Source organism: Hyperolius riggenbachi, chromosome 7 (assembly GCF_040937935.1).
Source record: "Hyperolius riggenbachi isolate aHypRig1 chromosome 7, aHypRig1.pri, whole genome shotgun sequence".
NCBI classification, from domain to species: domain Eukaryota; kingdom Metazoa; phylum Chordata; class Amphibia; order Anura; family Hyperoliidae; genus Hyperolius; species Hyperolius riggenbachi.
In genome coordinates, this window is record NC_090652.1 from 85,537,858 (window position 1) to 85,560,371 (window position 22,514).

The 22,514-nt window shown below is 46.0% G+C and overlaps 1 protein-coding gene across 3 annotated transcripts in view; it reads right to left on the reverse strand.

The window, feature by feature from the left end:
- The window catches only part of LOC137524412 (dynein axonemal assembly factor 8-like), a 259,050-nt gene that overhangs the window by 100,132 nt on the left and 136,404 nt on the right, over positions 1–22,514 (reverse strand). For all 3 annotated transcript variants that reach the window (XR_011022677.1, XM_068244202.1, XM_068244201.1), the window contains 2 exons: positions 20,128–20,297; positions 4,996–5,191 (listed from right to left, as the gene is read on the reverse strand). Coding sequence is in view for 2 of the 3 variants with exons in the window: in XM_068244202.1 (XP_068100303.1) it covers positions 4,996–5,191; positions 20,128–20,297 (366 nt within the window). In the remaining variant the exon portion in view is untranslated. The remainder of the gene's footprint in view (positions 1–4,995; positions 5,192–20,127; positions 20,298–22,514) is intronic.

Below are 22,514 nucleotides of genomic sequence, written 5' to 3' on the forward strand. Positions count from 1 at the left end.
GAACTCAAACTGTATTTATTAAATTCAAATTGTCAATTTATACCCAGAGAGTTCAAGCTATATACAGATTCTGTAACTTCTTGGCTCCACCACTGGTTGAGGTCAAGGAGTTAGATTTAGATGCTAGGATTAGCAGATTACGGTAAGGCATCAGGAAGGACTTGGTGGTTAAGGTTAGGTGTCTGGAAGAGGTTAGCATTAGTGTGGAGGGTAGAGTTAGTCACCAGAAATGTGTTAGTGTTAGGTGCATGGTAAAGCTTAGGCATCAGAAAGTGGTTATCATTGAATGGGGCAGTAATGATTAAGCATTGGGAAGTTACTTTTTACTTAGAGGCTAAGCTAAGGTTAGCTGATCAGCTGGAGAGATGTGACAAAACACCCCCAAAATAAGCTTTCTATGCCCAAAGTACGTAAGTGATATTACGTGTCATCAGAAGGGGTCCTTGAGGGGAAGGAAGACAAGGCTATGCCATTAAACTTTAGATTACATCCCGTGATTGTCAGTTCCCTCTAATATACATTATAGATACTACTGCTGAGGCGGATTCACAGATGAGGACACAAAGTCTGCCCATATGAGCTGAAGTGCTGGTCCATTCACTTCTACTACACATTTACATCTGAAGATGAAGGTGCACAGTCCAGCATCATCACAACGTTTAGATTGTTAAGGCCCGTACCCACAACACGATTTTTCCGACAATATTTCTGGCAACCGGCGATATTTTGAGCAGCGAGTGATCATTTCTCTGTCCTCGCGATGTTGGGTACACAGGCGCGATCACATGAACATCTTTTAGCATCACGGAGCGATAACAACCGTCATGGTGGATCAGATCTTTAAGATCCTCAACAACTCTGTGCAAAGTACCGCAATCGCTTGACTTCCCTTCACACCTATCGTGTGCCCTCGGGCATACCCACCGGCCAGAAGATGGATCGTGGAACGCTCGTCATGAGGAAGACGTCGCTGGATCCATCTTCCTCCATCAGGTGGTGAGTATTCCGCTTAAAGGGAACCTTAACTGAGAGGGATATAGATGTTTCCTTTTAAACAATACCAGTCGCTTGGCAGTCCTGCTGATCTCTTTAGCTGCAGTAGTGGTTGAATCACACACCTGAAACAAGCATGAGCTAATCCAGTCTGACTTCAGTCAGAGCACCTGATCTGCATGCTTGTTGAGGGGCTGTGGCTAAAAAGTATTAGAGACACAGGATCAGCAGGAGAGTCTGGCAACTGATATTATTTTAAAAAGAAAAATCCATATCCTTCTCAGTTTAGGTTCCTTTTAAGGAAGGGGAAAGGAGCATTGATAGATGTCCGAGTGGACTGCAGAAGTGAAAGCCTTGTTAGGTACGGGTACAGTGGCATAGCAATACTGGGTGCAGAGGTTGCGACCACACAGGGCCCCTTGAGCCAGAAAGGCCCTGAGGCCCTCAACTGAAACATTAGCTATTTATTGGTCCTGTGCTGGTTATAATCACTTCTACAGATGCTTTAAAATAGTAGTACTCATTAACAAACTGTTCCCCGTCCCCTTCTTACACCTCTGACACTCTGGTTGGCAAGTTTTGGTGCGCTGTATCAATTCTTATGTATAAAGTGCTTGGGGGCCCATAGCTCCTTAGCTACACCACTGTAGGGGACTTTTCAACTCATATAAAGTACATCAATATTGGGAACTTGCAGAAAACTAGGGAAACATCTGTCTATGGAGCGTGGCTCCGTTAAACAATAAGGAAATGACGTCTTCATTATTTTAACTTCTTTGATTCCTGCATGATTGAAGAAAGGAATAGCGCAACCGCAAACCAGTTACTAATCACGCGGCTCAGCTGGGAGTCCAGGCCAGGCAGAGACAGACACGGGGATCAAACTGCATTGAGCGCAGACATCTGCTGGAAGCAGGAAGGGGACACCGGCGCCGGCACGTTCAGCGCAGAATGGAATAATGCTTTAGCTCATGGACACAATACATAATGGGCGAGCGGAGCAATCATATGAAGTGGTGTAACAATCCGTGGAAGAGAGACAGGAAAACAGCATCTATAATTTAAGCCCTTCTAGCTGAGGTTTTCCTGTAAGTAGGAAAGATGGACTGACAAGTCATTTAATGGCTCCCATCTGCTGTCATTTTCAGGGCTTCACCGGCTCATCAGATGTGTGAAACGTTCAGAAAAAAAAAGCTAAGCTTATTATGGAAGGGGCAGCATGATGGCAAAGCTCTCTGAGAGGGAAGCTTCAGCGCTACAACAGGAAATGAGAATGGCTTTGCTGAGCTTTTGTTTTGGGTTTTTTTTTTTTTTTACTTTAAACTAATGTTTCATCTAAGTGAAGCTATTTCTTAAAGGACCACTATCAAAAAAATTGTAAAATGTAAATTACACTTGTATTAGTTGTACATTTTTCCCAGAGTAAAATACAGCATAAATTACTTTCTTCCTAGAGGCGCTAGGCTGAAACATAGACACTTGTTGCTGTATGCTCCATCCCCTATTGCCTGATGAAGCGGGGCCACACCTGCTAAACGCATTGCCATGACCCCTTGGAGTGTATATATAAATACATTTTCTTGTCGATATAATATCAACCTGTTTTTGTGTCTGCTTGGAGGGGGTAAGTCCACCACTGCCTTCCCCGTTTTTTTTTAATTATTATTAATTATCTACTTTTATCCTTTTGGTGCATCTGTTCGCGTCCACATTGTTCAAGTTCACCCATGGTGGAAGGGTGTTAACCCCTTGGTTCCAGCTCTACAGAGAGCTACTTCTTAATTCTGAGTGGGGACAGGTCTTATCTCCCCACCAGCAGGGCCGGCCCGCTCATGAGGCGGGGTGAAACATTTGCCTCAGGCGGCAAACTTCAAAGGGCGGCACCCGCCCGGGGGGGCCGGCCGCCGAGCCGGAGGGGTAGCGGGCAGGTCGGGGGTATTGTGCCTAGCGGTGGGGAGGGGGGTCGGACCCCTCCCTCCCTCGCCTAGGGCCCCCGATCTGCGCTCCCCTCCAGCCTGTAATTAGTAAGCTGCTGCCAGATCGTAAGAGGCACGGGCGGGGAGGACTCACCTTTTCCGCGTTCCAGCGAGCGCTCCACTGACGTCACTTCCTGCATCGCCGCCCACTGTATTGTAAGTGGACGGCGATGCAGGAAGTGACGTCAATGGAGTGCACAATACCCCCGACCTGCCCGCTACCCCTCCGGCTCGGCGGCCGGGCCCCCCCGGACAGGGGGGGGGGGGGCGGCAGCAGCAGCTCTGCCACATTTGCCTCAGGCGGCAAAAAGTGACGGGCCGGCCCTGCCCACCAGCATTGACAGTGGTTGCCTTAGTGGTAACCCATGTTTGTGAGTATAACTTTACATACTTGCCTCTCATCACCCACATCAATGCAGTACATACTGCTCTATATTGGGCTCTCAGTGTTCTCTCTCATTTTCTCGTTACTTTGTTCCTATGTTCCAGACAATTAGAGCAGGCAGTAGACCGATCAGATTATTTTCAAAAGCACTCTCTGCATGGCAGTAGCACACTACAACTGCCAGAATAGTTTACACAGGAAGAGATTGGCTTCCCAGCACCATTATAGAGGTGCTTTCAAGATAGTGCTTTATTTAAAGAATTAAAAATAAAATACTGAGAACCCATGAGGAGACAGGCTAGTACAAAGTCGGTCAGATCTGTCAGATTTATAATAGCTACTATAAGTGACAGAGACATAGGAAAAAATACATTTATAGTGCATTTTATTCGGGGACAAATGTTCAACTAATACAAGTGTATTTTAAGTTTAACACATTTCTGTGATAGTTGTCCTTTAAAATCAGGGTCCCCAACCTTTTTGGACCCAAAGACAGCTTTGATGCAAGACGATCTTTCCAAGGCCCTGCAGACTGGGATGGGGGGAAATCAAGTGCATGAAACACAACTGCAAGGGGGTATCCAAGGAGCAGATCCAAGGGTGCTTGAGAACCAAGATGTTAGTGAGATTCTTTATTAGTAACAGAGACCAGATGATCACAGAAGGTCTGGATAGAAGGACAGGACCAAAATAGATGTGTAGATCCGACTTGGTCACATAGGGCCTGATTCACAAAGCGGTGATAACTCAGTTATCACGCCTAAAATACTTTAGGCGTGATAACCTTTGCACTAGCAAAGTTATCACCGCTTTGTGCTCTAACTCGCGCGAAGCTACCGCGCGTACGCGCGTAAGCGCGCGCGCAAAGTCCCATAGGGCTTAATGGGAGCTTCGCGCGAAGCATCGGGTGCTGCAGGCGCGCGCGCAAAACTGTGCGCGCAGAAAATTCACGCGAGTTTCTTCTCATCATGCCTAAACTGAGTTTAGGCGTGATAAAGGGGTTTTCACTCGCGTGCAAACACTTTGCACCGCTTTGTGAATCAGGCCCTTAGTCTCCAACATAACTGATAGATAGATAGATAGATAGATAGATAGATAGATAGATGGAAACCATCTACGTAATCTCACCAAGGGCATAACTACCTGGGACTGCATGGGGGCCCAGAGCTGTAAGGAGGCCCCACCTACTACTTCACACCCTGTTATAAAGGGTCCATCCTTCAGATCAGGTGTTGTTGTGGCTACACTTGTTATGGGTGTGAAGATTATGGTGGCCACACTTGTTTTATGACCCCTGCAAGGTGGGCCCCAGGCTGTGAGGGTCAGCAGGGGTAGGTAAGGGTGTGAACCTTGGGGGGCCCATCAAAGTTATGATTGGGGCCCCATGATTTGTAGTTATGTCCCTGGTGTGGGGAGGTGAGTAGCAATTTACTCAGAAGGGGTGATGTGACCAATGAAAACTCCCATAAGTGAGCATGAAGTGGGGGTTTTGAAGTGAGGGGAGAAGTCCAGGAATAAAGTTTGGCATTTAACTTCTAGAACAGTTTTAGGTTGAGATGACATTACTGCAAACATCTACTTTTAACTGGTGTTCTGTGTGGCAGTGGAAAGCATGATGCACATAGTCACGTGTCTTCATACCGTACATCCCATTGTGCAGAGCACTGCTGCCATACTGAGCTCTCCACAGGAACTGGTCTCTTTCCTTGCACACGCGTGGATCCTCTGGGCCTAGCAGCTCCAGGAGCCTGAGGACTGCATTCATTCTCTTCAGGCACAGCACCACGCAGGGGGCAGAGGTCAGATAGTCACAGTGTTCCTGGCATAAACCTTTATCCTGTAGGGGAAGCATGAGATCTCAGTAACACAAAATCACATGACAAATAATACAATTGGCAGTACATTCTCCTGCAAATATAAATATTAACATCAAAGTGTTTAAAGAAATATTATTTAACATAATAAATAGTGTGCATGTAAGTATGTATGTGTGTATGTATGTGCCGCGATCACTCGAAAACCCCTTGACCGATTTCAATGAAACTCAGTATACAGATCGCTTACTCCCTGGGATGATACGTTCTGGATGTCTGACATCTCCATTGCATACCTGGGCAGAACTACAACAGCCAATCAGATTTCACCCATTCATGTCAATGGAAAAATTGTAAAAGGCTGCCATTCTTACAGTAATAAAGCCAGAGTCCCTGAACACAGTTGGTCATTTGGTGACGAGGTAAAAAATTCAGGGAAAGTGGGCGGGGCATAAAATAGCCAATCACATTTGTTTGGTTGATTTTAATGGGAAAATTTCAACAGCTCACATTAGTGTTGCCAAGGACCCCAAAGCTTGCAAACTTCGTCATTGACTGTGTCAAGGTTAGAAAAAGTTGCCAAACAAAAGAGACCAAATCCATACCTGGGCACTGCCAGGCAGGGGCGTTTCTAGGGTCCCTGGAGATCAGTGGCACCTGTGGGCACCAGGAGGGGAAAATGGGCGTGGCCATGCGGTGAGTGGGCGTGGCCATGGGTGGGGCCAAATGTACATGAACTTAGCAGCGGTGTAAGCTACGGATAACGGGCCTGCCCATCGAAATATTGGACGGAGCCCCCTGTCCTTTATTTCGATCATTTACAATCAGTATAGGCATAGATCAAAGATGTATACGCACATACAATTTTGATTGGTCAATCACTGACCCCCAATTTCCCACCCCCGTGCAGTAAGTGGGCCAACAGACAATGAATTTTATGAACAGAGCTAAAATTGGCTAATCAAAATTGTATGTGTGTACCAGGCTTTACAGCTAATACTGTACATACTGAAAGTAGCAGGGATCAGCATACAATACAGCTGGTTTACAATCAATAAAGGCACAGAGTAACACCTTACACTGTACACACTGGAGGTAAATCAGCACACAGTGCAAGCACTAGAGAACAGCGTATACTGTACATACTGTAGGCAGCAGAATTCAGCACACTGCAGCTAGCGTGCCAAAAATATGACGATCACGTTGTGTGGCGTGCTTATCGCGCCGCACCAAAAAATGGGTGGGCCATGGACCAGAATATAGGTGTGGTAACGGGTGGAGACAAATTTACATGAACCTAGCAATGGTGGGACATCAGATTAGGACAGTGGTGGCGAACCTTTTGGAGGCCGAGTGCCCAAACTGCAACCCAAAAGTCACTTACCGGTATCTATCGCAAAGTGGCAACAGCAATTTAAACTAAATACTGTACAAACGTTTTAACTCATACATGAACATTATGGAAAATCCAAGTTGAAAATAAACTGTGAAGATAAACAATTTCATCCATCCTACTCCTGAAAAATGTATTCAATTTTTTAGAACCTCCCAGTTTTATTTTCTGTTTTAAAACGCTAAAAAAGTAGGTTTAATGCTATTGTCTCATATGATAAGGATTCAGCTTTTCCCATAGTCTCGCAGTTAGCAATCATGTGACCCCCAACAAGACATATTCAGCAATCATGAGGCCCCCAACAAATCAGGAGGCCCCCAACAAGACAAATTCAGCAATCATGAGGCCTCCAACAAATCATGAGGCCCCCAACAAGACAAATTCAGCAATCATGAGGCCCCCAACAAATCATGAGGCCCCCAACAAGACAAATTCAGCAATCATGAGGCCCCCAACAAATCATAAGGCTCCCAACAAGACACATTCAGCAGTCATGAGGCACATAAATAGACAGCATTTCACATAAATAGGCAGAATGCCCCCTTAATATGGTAGCCCCCCCAAGTTAGGTAGTGAGTGACAGGGACCCCCAGGTTAGCTAGTGAGTGACAGGCGCCTCCAGTTAGGTAGTGAGTGACAGGGACCCCGATAGTGAGTGACAGGGAGCACCTTTAGGTAGTGAGTGAGTGCCAGGGAGCCCCTTTAGGCAGTGAGTGAGTGCCAGGAAGCCCCTTTAGGCAGTGAGTGAGTGCCAGGAAGCCCCTTTAGGCAGTGAGTGAGTGCCAGGGAGCCCCTTTAGGCAGTGAGTGAGTGACAGGAAGCCCCTTTAGGCAGTGAGTGAGTGACAGGAAGCCCCTTTAGGCAGTGAGTGAGTGACAGGGAGCCCCTTTAGGCAGTGAGTGAGTGACAGGGAGCCCCTTTAGGCAGTGAGTGAGTGACAGGGAGCCCCTTTAGGCAGTGAGTGAGTGACAGGGAGCCCCTTTAGGGAGTGAGTGAGTGACAGGGAGCCCCTTTAGGGAGTGAGTGAGTGACAGGGAGGCCCTTTAGGGAGTGAGTGAGTGCCAGGGAGCCCCTTTAGTGAGTGAGTGCGTGCCAGGGAGCCCCTTTAGTGAGTGAGTGCGTGCCAGGGAGCCCCTTTAGTGAGTGAGTGTGTGCCAGGGAGCCCCTTTAGTGAGTGAGTGCGTGCCAGGGAGCCCCTTTAGTGAGTGCGTGCCAGGGAGCCCCTTTAGGGAGTGGGTGCGTGCCAGGGGAGCCCCTTTAGGGAGTGAGTGAGTGCCAGGGGAGCCCCTTTAGGGAGTGAGTGAGTGCCAGGGGAGCCCCTTTAGGGAGTGAGTGAGTGCCAGGGGAGCCCCTTTAGGGAGTGAGTGAGTGCCAGGGGAGCCCCTTTAGGGAGTGAGTGAGTGACAGGGAGCCCCTTTAGGGAGTGAGTGAGTGACAGGGAGCCCCTTTAGGGAGTGAGTGAGTGCCAGGGAGCCCCTTTAGGGAGTGAGTGAGTGCCAGGGAGCCCCTTTAGGGAGTGAGTGAGTGCCAGGGAGCCCCTTTAGGGAGTGAGTGAGTGCCAGGGAGCCCCTTTAGGGAGTGAGTGCGTGCCAGGGAGCCCCTTTAGGGAGTGAGTGAGTGACAGGGAGCCCCTTTAGGGAGTGAGTGAGTGACAGGGAGCCCCTTTAGGGAGTGAGTGAGTGACAGGGAGCCCCTTTAGGGAGTGAGTGAGGGCCAGGGAGCCCCTTTAGGGAGTGAGTGCGTGCCAGGGAGCCCCTTTAGGGAGTGAGTGCGTGCCAGGGAGCCCCTTTAGGGAGTGAGTGACAGGGAGCCCCTTTAGGGAGTGAGTGACAGGGAGCCCCTTTAGGGAGTGAGTGAGTGACAGGGAGCCCCTTTAGGGAGTGAGTGAGTGACAGGGAGCCCCTTTAGGGAGTGAGTGAGTGACAGGTAGCCCCTTTAGGGAGTGAGTGAGTGACAGGGAGCCCCTTTAGGGAGTGAGTGAGTGACAGGGAGCCCCTTTAGGGAGTGAGTGAGTGCCAGGGAGCCCCTTTAGGGAGTGAGTGAGTGCCAGGGAGCCCCTTTAGGGAGTGAGTGAGTGCCAGGGAGCCCCTTTAGGGAGTGAGTGCCAGGGAGCCCCTTTAGGGAGTGAGTGAGTGCCAGGGAGCCCCTTTAGGGAGTGAGTGAGTGCCAGGGGAGCCCCTTTAGGGAGTGAGTGAGTGCCAGGGAGCCCCTTTAGGGAGTGAGTGAGTGACAGGGAGGCCCCCTCTCTAGCCGCCGCCGCCGCTTCCCCCCCTACCTCTCAGCAGACCTCAGGATCAGCGGCGACCCGACCAGATGTACGAGCGGGCGCTGGACGCACCCGCTCGATATGCGGAAGTGATGTCACTTCCGCATATCAGTGCGGGCGCTGGGTCCTAGCGCCCGCACGATTGGTCGCCGGCTCGCCGCCTGATCCTGAGGTCTGAGACGCGGCGGCGGCGGCTGGAGGGAGCCGCTGACAAAGGGGGCAGCGGCGGCCGGGAGATCCGTGGCACCCCAGGAAAGATTGGGGGCACGTGCCCCCCTAAAACAGGGCTAGCGACGCCCCTGCTGCCAGGTCTTCTGCTAGTTCTTTATAAATGATTGCTAGCAAGAGAGAGTATTTTGTTAGATTTATTAACAAAGTTGCAACCAACCTGATTGTGAGAGTATAAGGTAATCAGGGGGGTAGCAATAGGGGGTGCAGAGGTTGCAACCGCATCGGGGCCCTTGGGCCAGAGGGGCCCTCCCTCAACTACAGTATTAGCTCTCTATTAGTCCTGTGCTCATTATAATCACTTCTATAGATAATTTGAATAGTAGTAATCATTTAAAAAGCTGTTCCACATCCCCTTCTTGCACCTCTGACGCTGTAGTAGCTATTGACAGGTTTTGGTGTGCCGTATAAATTGTTATACGCCACTGGAGGAAATGATGCAGCTAGAGAGCCATGTACAGTACAGACCAAAAGTTTGGACACACCTTCTCATTCAAAGAGTTTTCTTTATTTTCATGACTATGAACATTGTAGATTCAACCCGAAGGCATCCAAACTATGAATTAACACATGTGGAAGTATAGTACATAACCAAAAAGTGTGAAACAACTGAAAATATGTCATATTCTAGGTTCTTCAAAGTAGCCACCTTTTGCTTTGATTACTGATTTGCACACTCTTGGCATTAGTGTGAATCTACAATGTCCATTAGAGATGGCCCGAACGGTTCGCCGCCGAATGGGAACCGGCGAACTTCCGTGGTTCGCGATCGCGGAGAACCGCTAACTTTACCGGAAGTTCGATTCGCCCCCATAGTGCATCATGAGGGTCAACTTTGACCCTCTACATCACAGCAGGCACATTGTAGCCAATCAGGCTACACTCCCTCCTGGAGCCCCACCCCCCTTATAAAAGGCAGGCAGCGTAAGGCTTTTCACTCACTCGTGTGCCTGCAGTAATTAGAGAAGGGAGAGCTGCTGTGCAGGGACCTATAGGGAAAGCTTAGTTAGGTTCTTGTAGGCTTGTTAGCTTGCTCATTGCTGATTCTTATTGCTAAAAAAGCACCCCTCAACAGCTCTTTTGAGAGCTAATCTTGTTCTTGTGATCCATTTTTTCTTGTGGCCCACTTGCATTATATACAGCCCTGTCAGTCAGTCGCAGCTGGCCTTTGGCCCCTTGGTGGTAATTACTATTGTGCCAGGTGCAGATTTGTAATACCCATCACTGCATATAACTGCCTGTTCACAGTGCACCCACCTACCTACGTGAGCGCACGCAGTGTCACTGTGCCTGTCCAGTACCTGTCTGTGTGTGACAGGTGCACATTGTAATACCCATCACTGCATATACCTACCTGTTGTTCCCCTCAGTGCATCCATCTACCTACGTGAGCGCACGCAGTGTCACTGTGCCTGTCCAGTACCTGTCTGTGTGTGACAGGTGCACATTGTAATACCCATCACTGCATATACCTACCTGTTGTTCCCTTCAGTGCATCCATCTACCTACGTGAGCGCACGCAGTGTCACTGTGCCTGTCCAGTACCTGTCTGTGTGTGACAGGTGCACATTGTAATACCCATCACTGCATATACCTACCTGTTGTTCCCTTCAGTGCATCCATCTACCTACGTGAGCGCACGCAGTGTCACTGTGCCTGTCCAGTACCTGTCTGTGTGTGACAGGTGCACATTGTAATACCCATCACTGCATATACCTACCTGTTGTTCCCCTCAGTGCATCCATCTACCTACGTGAGCGCACGCAGTGTCACTGTGCCTGTCCAGTACCTGTCTGTGTGTGACAGGTGCACATTGTAATACCCATCACTGCATATACCTACCTGTTGTTCCCCTCAGTGCATCCATCTACCTACGTGAGCGCACGCAGTGTCACTGTGCCTGTCCAGTACCTGTCTGTGTGTGACAGGTGCACATTGTAATACCCATCACTGCATATACCTACCTGTTGTTCCCCTCAGTGCATCCATCTACCTACGTGAGCGCACGCAGTGTCACTGTGCCTGTCCAGTACCTGTCTGTGTGTGACAGGTGCACATTGTAATACCCATCACTGCATATACCTACCTGTTGTTCCCCTCAGTGCATCCATCTACCTACGTGAGCGCACGCAGTGTCACTGTGCCTGTCCAGTACCTGTCTGTGTGTGACAGGTGCACATTGTAATACCCATCACTGCATATACCTACCTGTTGTTTATTTCAGTGCACCCATTTACCTACGTGAGCGCACGCAGTGTCACTTGGGCTCCAACAGCACTGTATTTGTAACAGTCACGTGACACAGATGACCAAAACCATCTCTCAGAGCCAGCTACTGTATGAGAGGTGTTAGCAATGTACATGAAATGATTTAGTAATGGTTACATCTATTCTAATCACATATAGAGGTGATCATTCCTATTACAGCACCAATACAGAGCTAATGCAGCAACTGGAGGGGAGATCTATGTGGAACCCTCAGAACCAGGAGCCCTAGTGTGGTTGCAACCGCTGCATCCCCTCTTGCTATGCCAATAAAATGAGGAGGTGACTAAAGGTGGCTACACATTTTTTTATATTTCTTTTCAATATTCAAGAACTGCAATCAATTTTTGTGATTGAATATAACATTTGAAAAGTCTGACCACTTTACCACACGCATATGATATACCCCCCCCCCCCCCCCTCTCAAATAGTATCAGTCTGATCAAAACTGGAAAAAAAAACATACTGTATATGTTTTGGACAAAGTTCTACTATTCACCATATTAATTTTAAAGGTGCCCATTAACATTTTTTCATCAGATGCGATCTTTCAGCACACTGAAGCGAAAAAAAGAAATTATGATATAATGAATTTGGTTGTGTTGTACGGATAATTACAAGAATATTAGAAGCAAAGCAAATATTCTCATATTTTTATTTTCAGTTATATAGTGTTTTTTTTATAACATTGCATCATTCTCTAATATTTGCAGTGGACACACTACTCAGCATCCTAAATGATTTTACAGAGCAGGCCAGTGAACTATTGACCTGTCCTCTGCAGAGAGAAAGAAAATACAGTGACTGACAGTTGAGATAACAAGCTTCAGAAGACAGAGCTCTCTGCGACTTTCAAAGTTATGGAGCTCAATAGCTCCTTTGCATAGATAACAACTGGAGTTTCTTAACTCTTCCTGTACTGTGGAAACAATATTAGACTTATGTCTCCGCTCCTAATGTTTTATTTCTTAGTTGTACTACACATTCAAATCATTATATCATAATTTTTTTTTCACTTCAGTGTCTCTTTAAGGTTGTAAACACTTGGAAGGTAACTACTGATTGTTCCCACAAACAGTTCAATTAGGGCATTTTGTCTCTTCAGATAAGATTGTAAAATCCAACTTCAATTCAATTTTCTGTTCCAATCAACTATAGAATGGTTTTACATTCATTTTTGCCACACACTGCAGAGTTTTCTGTACACTTCGATCTTAAAGTGTGTATAAAAAAAAAACAGCATGAGGTGAAAATATTGTACTGTTAATCGGCACCTTTAAAGATGTGTCATATATTGCTATATTTTACCATATTTAGAGCTCTGCTTCATATCCACTCCATGGCATTGTGCCAGTTTTAATTAACTGGCATTTTTTTCTTATTTTCACAGTTTTCTGAGTCATGCGAGGGCATCATGTTAGATGAGAGTTTTCCCTGCACGCTTCTCCCCAGAGATATTACTATAAAGTGCACAGAGCATTGCATTATGCATGACTGCCGGTTACAACCAAGTTCAAGGGATTCCAGCAGCCATTTTGTCTGCACTGATCACCTATGGCCAATAGGCAGGGCCAAAAATAGAAATCCAAAGAGTATAAGTGGGAAACGTACACAACCAATATATTAAAGAACAAGTGACACCCACAGAGAATCCTATTCCAGACAGTTTCCATCTCGGTTAAATGAAGCTAATCCTGACATCATTTCCTCCCTCACTCTTTTTTTCTCATCTTGCTAATTTTGTATTCGTTACTCGCCCTCCTCCCAGAGTCTTCAGACACTCCCACTGAGGTCTATACTAGGAAGTGCACTGTCTTATGTAATTAGAAGGAGGGGAAAATAAGGGAAGAGGAGGAATATATCCTCTATAATAAAACCCCTTTTTAAACGTGCTTAGGTTTGCTAGTTATAGATAAAAAGACCCCCAGCATGCAACTGTTTTGCCAGCCGATGGCAATGGCAATTAAAGGGCCAGTGCTCCTGAGGTATGTGATAACTCCAAACCATAACTGCAGAAAAAGCTTTGAAAATTTTTAATGCAGGATTAGCCTCTTTATCACTTAATACTCTCAGACCAGTTGCTGTTGAAATTTGATTTTTATGGTGACAATCCCGCTTTAAAAAGTTAAATGACTCAGGACATTAAAGTGACCTTGAGACCATGATGTAAATTTGGGCAATATAAACTGAGCATTAGAATGAATGTAAATGAAATGAAAAATGAAATTAAAATTAAAGAGGCCCTGTAATAACATATAGTAAAATGCAGGATGCAATTATTCAGGATATTCACCTTTACAGTAATTTCACGTTTCAGCATCAGAAACACTTCCGTATATTGTATGTGGCCCCGCCCTGCCAGTGATGCTTAGCTGAGGCTGTTTAGCTATGCGGAATTCTCCTCCCAGAGCATTCTGAGAGACCAGGCATTATTTTTACTGGCTTCAGAATTCTCAGTAACAAACATTCCGCACAGATGACCTTGCAGTACTAAAGATGTCACCATCAGTGATACATTTCAGAATGTAAATCAGGATGATGAATGATTTTACAATGGCCAAAGACTGACTAAATCTTTTATATATGAATATTGTAAACAAAAAAAATTAAATTTTATTCATTATGATATTTTCACTACAGTTCATATTTAATATAATAAGAGGTTACCTACATTCAAAACTAACACCCAACACCCACCCAGCACCTACCGCACCAGTCCTACAGATTTTACCCTCAATGGTACCTTTTATCAATGCAGAGCTTTGATGTATCTTATGTACATGTGATGATTGTTACGGTTGTTGATACCAAATAAATCAGCGTCTGCAGCAGTGCCGGTTCTCTCTGCTCTTTATGTTTGGAATTATAACGTACTTTACACCAGAGCATGCCTACAGCTAACTTAAAGTGCTAGCTGGACAGACCACCTTTGCACAGCTCGTAATTCGCATCAAAAGTAGTGCCAACCTGCTACTCTCTACACTTTGCTTTTTCTCTATATACCTGGCTGGCTGGGCTTGCAAAGCTGACTTCCTGTGCTGATGTCAGGTAAGGCTTGGCTGGGTTTAATAGCAGTCTATTGAATAGAAGTCTAGGAGCTGTCTAAACTCCTATGATTACCTATAGGAGATAGTCAGGAAGAAGCTGGAATCAAGGCCGGATTTATACTGTGTATGCCCCTAGGCCAAGTATGTTGGTGCTTTCTTTCCATACCATGTGCAGCCCCCTCTCCCATGCATATCATCTATGTACTGCACTTCCTCTTTCATGTACAACTCCCTGGGGCATCAGCTTAAATTTTCATGTGTTTCCCTCCATTTACAGCAGTCTCTTTCATATGTAGCAACTCCTACTTCATGTCCAGGTGCCACCTTAGGCTGCAGCTGCCCAAGGCCTGGGCCTTTGGGGCCTTTCCATAAATCTGGCCCTGGTTGGGATGAGAGACCAGGCAGTCTTTCACTCTTAACACAGAGATGACCTTGCCTAAGGCCTCATTCACACCTTGTACGCTTTTTTTCAACACATAATGTTAACAGATACATGTTGCTGAAAAAAAGCGCACAGAAGCAGACAGAAGAGCACTGGTGTGAATGAGCCCTAACTCCTCCTTGTGTTCTATAGAAGGGAACAGAGAGAGGGAGTGGACATGGTCAGGTGATGTGCAAGGGAGGAGACTCCTGAAACAACTGCACTGAATATTAAAGAGCGCACGAGGTGGGGAGATGTAATTAAAAAAACAAAACAAAAACTATGCTGCCTGATCCGGTCTGGGCGGATCAGGTAGCCGCCATCTCTGCCGCTCCTGTGGCCCGCATCTCTGTACTTTCATTTTGTGACCTCTGGGGTAAAGACACTGGAAAGAGAGCGAGCTGCTCTCTCAGCGTGCAGGGAGGCGGGGGGTGCGGCCAGGGACAGAGAGCTGGCCATCGGCAGATGGGGAAAGCCTGCAAGAATGCCCTCAGTGGGCGTTTTGAACAAGGAATCCCTCTCCTCCTTTTCCCTCAAGATAAGCGTCAATTATTGTCGCCAATTTCCGGGGGATATAGCATGGCGGTGGGGGGACACAGAGGCATGTCATTAGGGCAGGGAACATGCCTCTGTGTCCCATCTGCCCCCCCATCCCCCACACACACACTTCCCTCACCACAACCGCCTCAGGTTCTCTTTAAAACTAGAATAAGGCCAATTTATGTTTGTCTTTCAGTTTTCCGTATAGCTAACCTCTGCTGTATTTTATTCATATGCTCAGTATATATTTCTCATGTCTTTTCATGGTCACTTGAAACTCATGCTGTAGTGAATAAGTGAGATAATAATGGATGATAAGACTGCACACTATGCAGCCTCCAATCAGAGACATGCTGGGACTCAGCATACCATGCAGCCATACCACCAGTTACGTGTACCATTCCCTGCAGGATTTTTTAAGGGGACTCCATAATCTAAAGATCACTACAGTGTGTTATTTAAATACCCTGTACTAAATGCATAATTTGCTTTATAACAGATCCAACTGTGCACTAAAATCCGTCTGTGACTCTCTGCTATCTGTGATTATGAAAAAATGACAGGGACCAAATTTACCAAAAAAAAGACAGACTTAGCTTTTATTTTTGTAATCTGTAAGAAAAAAAACCCCTCCTGGGGGATACCTACCTCAGAAGGGGGAAGCCTCTGGATCCTAATGAGGCTTCTGCATCCTCCTCCGGGATCCAGGGATGAAAGACCCCAAACACCGGGGAGATAAATATTAACCTACCACAATCCAGCGCAGGTGCAGTAGCGGCTTTCTGATCAGGCTCAGGTGGAAATAGCTGAGCAAGATCGGGTTCGCTCTACTGAGCAGGTGACTCATACCAGTGCAGTACAGCGGACCTGATTGGGTCTGTCTGATTCCAAATAATACAGAGGAAAGTGGTATCAAGACAACAGCTGTATGATACTGAGTGAACTAGGGATTCGTGAATACCTTATATCCTAGAACAGTGTTGTCCAACTTCGCGGGCATGGAGGGCCGTATTTTTTTCAGACCACACGGTGGAGGGCCGACACAACCGATCAACCCCCCCCCCCCCCCCCCCCCGAAAAAAAATAGAGGCAGATTTCCCCACAACATGCAATTAGAGTGATAGCAGATTCCCCACACAGTACAACCAGATTGCCAGCAGATTCTCCACAAAATGCACTCAGATTGGCCGCAGATTTACCCACATAATACATTCAGATTTTCTGCAGATTTACCCACAACATACATTTAGATTGGCTGCAGATTTACCCACAAAATACACAAAGATTGGCTGCAGATTTACCCACATAATACATTCTCTCCACTGGTTACCCATTACCCAGAGGATCCAGTTCAAACTCCTGACTCTAACATACAAAGCCCTCTACGAGTTGTCTCCTCCATACATCTCCTCACTAATCTCAAGATATTGTCCCTCCCGCAACCTTCGCTCCTCCCAAGAAATTCTCCTGGCCTCTAAGCTGATCACCTCCTCTCATGCTCGCATCCAGGACTTTACACGAGCATCACCCCTTATCTGGAACTCTCTTCCACAGCCTGTACGTCATGCTCCAAACCTGGACATCTTCAAACGCACTCTTAAAACACACCTTTTCAGACAAGCTTATAACATTCTATAGCCCTTATTTACTTCTCTGTCACAATGTAATCAGAGGCAAAGAATCACTGCCTCATCCATCCTCCACCCCCTTACCTAGTGTGTCCCCCACAACCCATTAGATTGTAAGCCCGCAAGGGCAGGGTCATCCTCCTAATGTTTACTGTTCTTGTAACAATATTTGTGCTGCTTGGAACTCTGCTGTACATTTGTTAGTTGTATCTATGTTCCCCTTGTCGTCTTATTGTGCTTTGTAAAGCGCTGCGGAATATGTTGGCGCTATATAAATAAAAAAAAATAATAATAATTCAGATTGGCTGCAGATTTACCCACATAATACATTCAGAATGGCTGCAGATTTACCCACAAAATACACAAAGATTGGCTGCAGATTTACCTACAAAATACATTCAGATTGGCTGCAGATTTACCCACAAAATACATTCAGATTGGCTGCAGATTTACCCACATAATACATTCAGATTGGCTGCAGATTTACCCACATAATACATTCAGATTGGCTGCAGATTTACCCACAAAATACACAAAGATTGGCTGCAGATTTACCCACATAATACATTTAGAATGGCTGCACAAAATACACAAAGATTGGCTGCAGATTTACCTACAAAATACATTCAGATTGGCTGCAGATTTACCCACAAAATACATTCAGATTGGCTGCAGATTTACCCACACAATACATTCAGATTGGCTGCAGATTTACCCACAAAATACACAAAGATTGGCTGCAGATTTACCCACATAATACATTCAGATTGGCTGCAGATTTACCCACAAAATGCAGTCAGATTGGCTGCAGATTTACCCACAAAATACACAAAGATTGGCTGCATATTTACACACAAAATACATTCAGATTGGCTGCAGATTTACCCACAAAATACACAAAGATTGGCTGCAGATTTACCCACAAAATACATTCAGATTGGCTGCAGATTTACCCACAAAATACATTCAGATTGGCTGCAGATTTACAAACAAAATACACAAAGATTGGCTGCAGATTTACCCACAAAATGCAGTCAGATTGGCCGCAGATGTGCCCACAAAATGCAGTCAGATTGGCCACAGATTTGCCCACAAAATGCAGTCAGATTGGCCGCAGATGTGCCCACAAAATGCAGTCAGATTGGCCGCCGGTTTGCCCACAAAATGCAGTCAGATTGGCCGCAGATTTGCCCAGAAATGCAGTCAAATTGGCCACAGATTTGCCCACAAAATGCAGTCAGATTGGCCTCAGATTTGCCCACAAAATGCAGTCAGATTGGCCGCAGATTTGCCCACAAAATGCAGTCAGATTGGCTGCAGATGTGCCCACAAAATGGAGTCAGATTGGCCTCAGATGTGCCCACAAAACGCACTCAGATGTGCCCACAAAATGCACAGATTGGCCTCAGATGTGCCCACAAAATGAACAGATTGGCCTCAGATGTGCCCACAAAATGCACAGATTGGCCTCAGATGTGCCCACAAAACGCACTCAGATGTGCCCACAAAATGCACAGATTGGCCGCAGATGTGCCCACAAAATGCACTCAGACTGGCCGCAGATTTTCTAAAATATTTACGCCCCCCTCGTTGTCCCCCGTGCTGCCTCCTGTAACTCACCTCAGATCGGCAGCAGGAGCAGGAGATCAGAGCCAGTCAGACCGGTGCATATCAGCCGCACGGTAAATTTGATGGCAGAAAGTGACATCATCGGTCACGTCCAGCACTTAAAGTCCCCCGTGTGGCTGCCATGCGCCGGTGTGGCTGGTTCCTATCTTCTGCCGCCGATCTGAAGTGTGTTAGAGGCGGCAGCACGGGAGACAACGAGGGGGGAGGCTGTAACTATTTATAGTCTGCAGCCGCAGCATGGGGGAAAGGGTTTTTTTCTTTCTTTTTTTTAAAGTTGCGCTGCTACTGCATGGAGCAGGCGGCAGGGGGGCCGCAGCAGGAGGCGTGGCGGGCCGGGTGCGGCCCGCGGGCCGTCAGTTGGACAGCACTGTCCTAGAATATAATACAACCTTGTGTATACAGTAAGTCGACTGCAATATCTGACCATCTTAAGCTGGGATTGTTTTTATTGACTCAGGTATAAGTCTTTTTTTTTTGCCTGGAGAAAGGGTGGTTATCTCCCTGAAACACGTAGCCAATGAAACAACCCATCATTAGCACAGTGCCTGCCGTGTCTTACTTACATGCAACTTTACATTATTACGCCTATACCAGACTGTTTGCAACCCGCAAAATGCAAAGTCGCATTGCAGCACGGCTACTAAGGCTCCAAACGCCCTTCAGAAACCACAAAGAATTTGCCTGCTCACCGATGTGCAGAGCGCCTGCAGAGTGCAGGAGTCACATGCAACCGGTGAGAGCAGAAACAAGCCTTGCCAAGATGTACTGTGGAGCCGAACCAGGAGAAGTGAGACCCTAACGTCACATGCCCAATCCCCGGCGAGAGGAATAAAGCCATTCTGCTGGGAGCCCCGTATGGGCATACCAGCCACTAATTCAGGTGGGGTTATTCCTCAGCCGGCTGGTCATCTAACCTTATTGTACAAATGAGTTTGCTCTTTTCCTTTTCTTTTGTCTCCTGCCAGATACCTCTACCACTTGAATGGCTTACAGAGCTGCACCTAATGTGAACATTTTTCTGATTTTGGACTAGTCCCGTAATGGCTAACCTTGGCACTCCAGCTGTGACAAGACTACAAATCCCATGATGCCTCTGCCTCCCCAAATTATGCTTAGAGCTGTCAGAGTATTGCAATGCCTCATGGGACTTGTACTTCCACCACAGCTGGAGTGCCAAGGTTAGCCATCACTGGACTAGTCCATCTCCTTAAAGGATTTTAAATGTTTCCTTTATTTTTTCACAGCACTTCCAGTTGCACATTCCAGCTACCCGATTACTGCGAATAGACAGGCTAGCATCTTTGTATAAGTCCTTGACAGGAAGCACTTTTGAACAGAATAAAGGAAAATTTAAGTGCCCCCCCATAAGAACATGGACTAGTCCAGAACTTATTGGTAAGAAAGCTGCATAGAAATAAAGTTGTTTACAGTGGATTTTCCTCTGGGACAAATGCACTTCTTTTCCGTATGTATGCGTACACATGTTTGAAATGTTAGTTTTCCATCACCGTTTATAACACATTATTTCCAGGATGATCATACTTGCTTGGCTTCCACAGGGATGATCTGTAAACAGTCTTCTCTAGTGAGATTCAGCATCTTCAACCCAACCAGGACAAACTTCTGATGGTCAGCCTTCCGTAGTATCTTCCCCAGGTTATTGCTCCATGAGCCAGGCTTCACAATGAGAACAGTGTAGAGCACTGGTGAGCCTACAAGAGGGCAGAAACACACATTACTCAAGAAGGACGTAACGCCAAAATCTGAAAATGTAAAGTATATGTAAACATATACAAATAAGAAGTACATTTATCTCCTATGTTTCTGTCGCTTACAGTAAGTAATACAAATCTGACAGAACCGACAGGTTTTAGACCAGCTCATCTCCTTATGGGGGATTCTCACTGTTTTCTTTATTTTCAAAAGCACTTAGTAAATGGCAGTTCCTCCATTCAACTACCAAAAAACTGTGCAGCAAGCAAGGAGGCTGGCTAGCATCTTTGTATAAATCCTTTTCAGGGAGTGTCTTTATAAAGAATAAAGGTCATACTGAGAATCCCCCATGAGGAAATGAGCTGGTCCAAAACCTGTCGGGTCTGTCAGATTTCTACTACCTACTGTAAGTGACAGCAACATAGGAAAAAAGTAAGTTGTGGCTGATTTTACTCTGCAAGAAACATACGTCTTATTTGTATGTGTTTACATTTATTTTAAATTTTACCCTTTATTTGCGATAGTGGTCCTTTAAAAGACCACGGTCACAAAAAAATTGTAAAATGTAAAATACATACGTATTAGAAGTACACTTCTTCCAGATTAAAATGCACTATAAATTACTTTTCTCCTATGTTGCTGTCACTTACACTAGGTAGTAAAAATCTGACAGATTTGTGACTAGTCCATCCCCTCATGGGCGATACTCAGTATTACCTTTATTATTTACAAAAGCACTCCCTTTAAAGGACCTATACAAAGTTGTCAGCCAGCTTCCCTACTCGTTTGTACACTATTTTGACAGTTGGATTAAGCAACTGCAGTTCACTAAGTGCTTTTGTCAATAAAAAAAATACATGAGAATCCCCCACGAGGATATGGACTTTGACTATCTACTTTAAGTGAAAGCGACGTAGGAAAAAAGTAATTTATAGTTCATTTTATCCTGGGAGAAATGTACATTTATACACATATTTTACATTTGACTATTTCTTGTGATTGCTGTCCCTTACATTACACCTAATGACTTATACTTATGTTAAAAATCAATGGGCAGAGGGCAATGACCCATAGAAATCCACCTGCAATAAAATGTTATTGATAAGATTGCCCTGCATCAGTAAGGCCCAGTGCACACCAAAACCGCTAGCAGATCCGCAATACGCTAGCGGTTTTGGGAGCTGATTTCAGAGCGATTCTAGGTATGTTTAGAGAGGTTTTCTAAACATACCTAGCGGTTTTGGGTGCGTTTTTGTGTAGCAGATTACACATATTGTTACAGTAAAAGCTGTTACTGAATAGCTACTGTAACAAAAATGCCTGGCAAACCGCTCTGAACTAGCGTTTTTCAGAGCGGTTTGCGTTTTTCCTATACTTTACATTGAGGACGAAACGCTTCCAAAACCGCAAACGCGCAGCAGGAGGCGCGTTTGCGGCTTGGCAAAAACCGCAAACCGCCGGTGTGCACCATCCCATTGCAATACATTAGACAAGCGTTTTTAGAGGCGGATGCAGCCGGCGGATCGCTCCAAAAACCGCTCGGTGTGCACTGGGCCTAAGGCTGCATTTCCACTTGTGCAGTGAGAATTGCCGCGGTAAAAATTCGCATGCGGGCTATCCAAATTTTCATGCAAATTCGCATGAAAATTCGCATGGATGACGATGTATGCGAATTTAACCATGGCCGTGCTGGTGTGCTTTTCCATTGTTTTTATGCGAATTTTCATGCGAATTCGCATGAAAATTCGCATATCCAAACCTCATGCGAATTTCCTATTACATACATTAGCCTCGATTCATAAAGCATTCCCGCATGCGGATATGCTGAAAACGGCTCACTTTACCGACCACACAGCAAAATCTGTATTCATAAAGGCTTTTTCCGCATGAAAAGCCAACATTCGCGAGCAGAGTGATAAATCACCGCCTTGAGCGGTGATTATCATAACAAAAGTAACAAGTAGTCAATTCATAAAGATTAGAGGTAGCGGTATGCGGACGGGTATTACCGCTACCTCTGATGTGGCGAGAAGCGTGCGGAATACATTGCAGTGAATGGGACAGACCTCCCAAGCAGCTGCAGAGAGAACACCGCACGGAGGGACTCCGCCTGCTTCTCCTGTTTCCGCATGTCTCCCGACAGCCTAACGCCTGCCTACAGCGGAATATCTCCGCACGCCTGGCGCAACTAGCAACATTTTTATGAATTAACACCC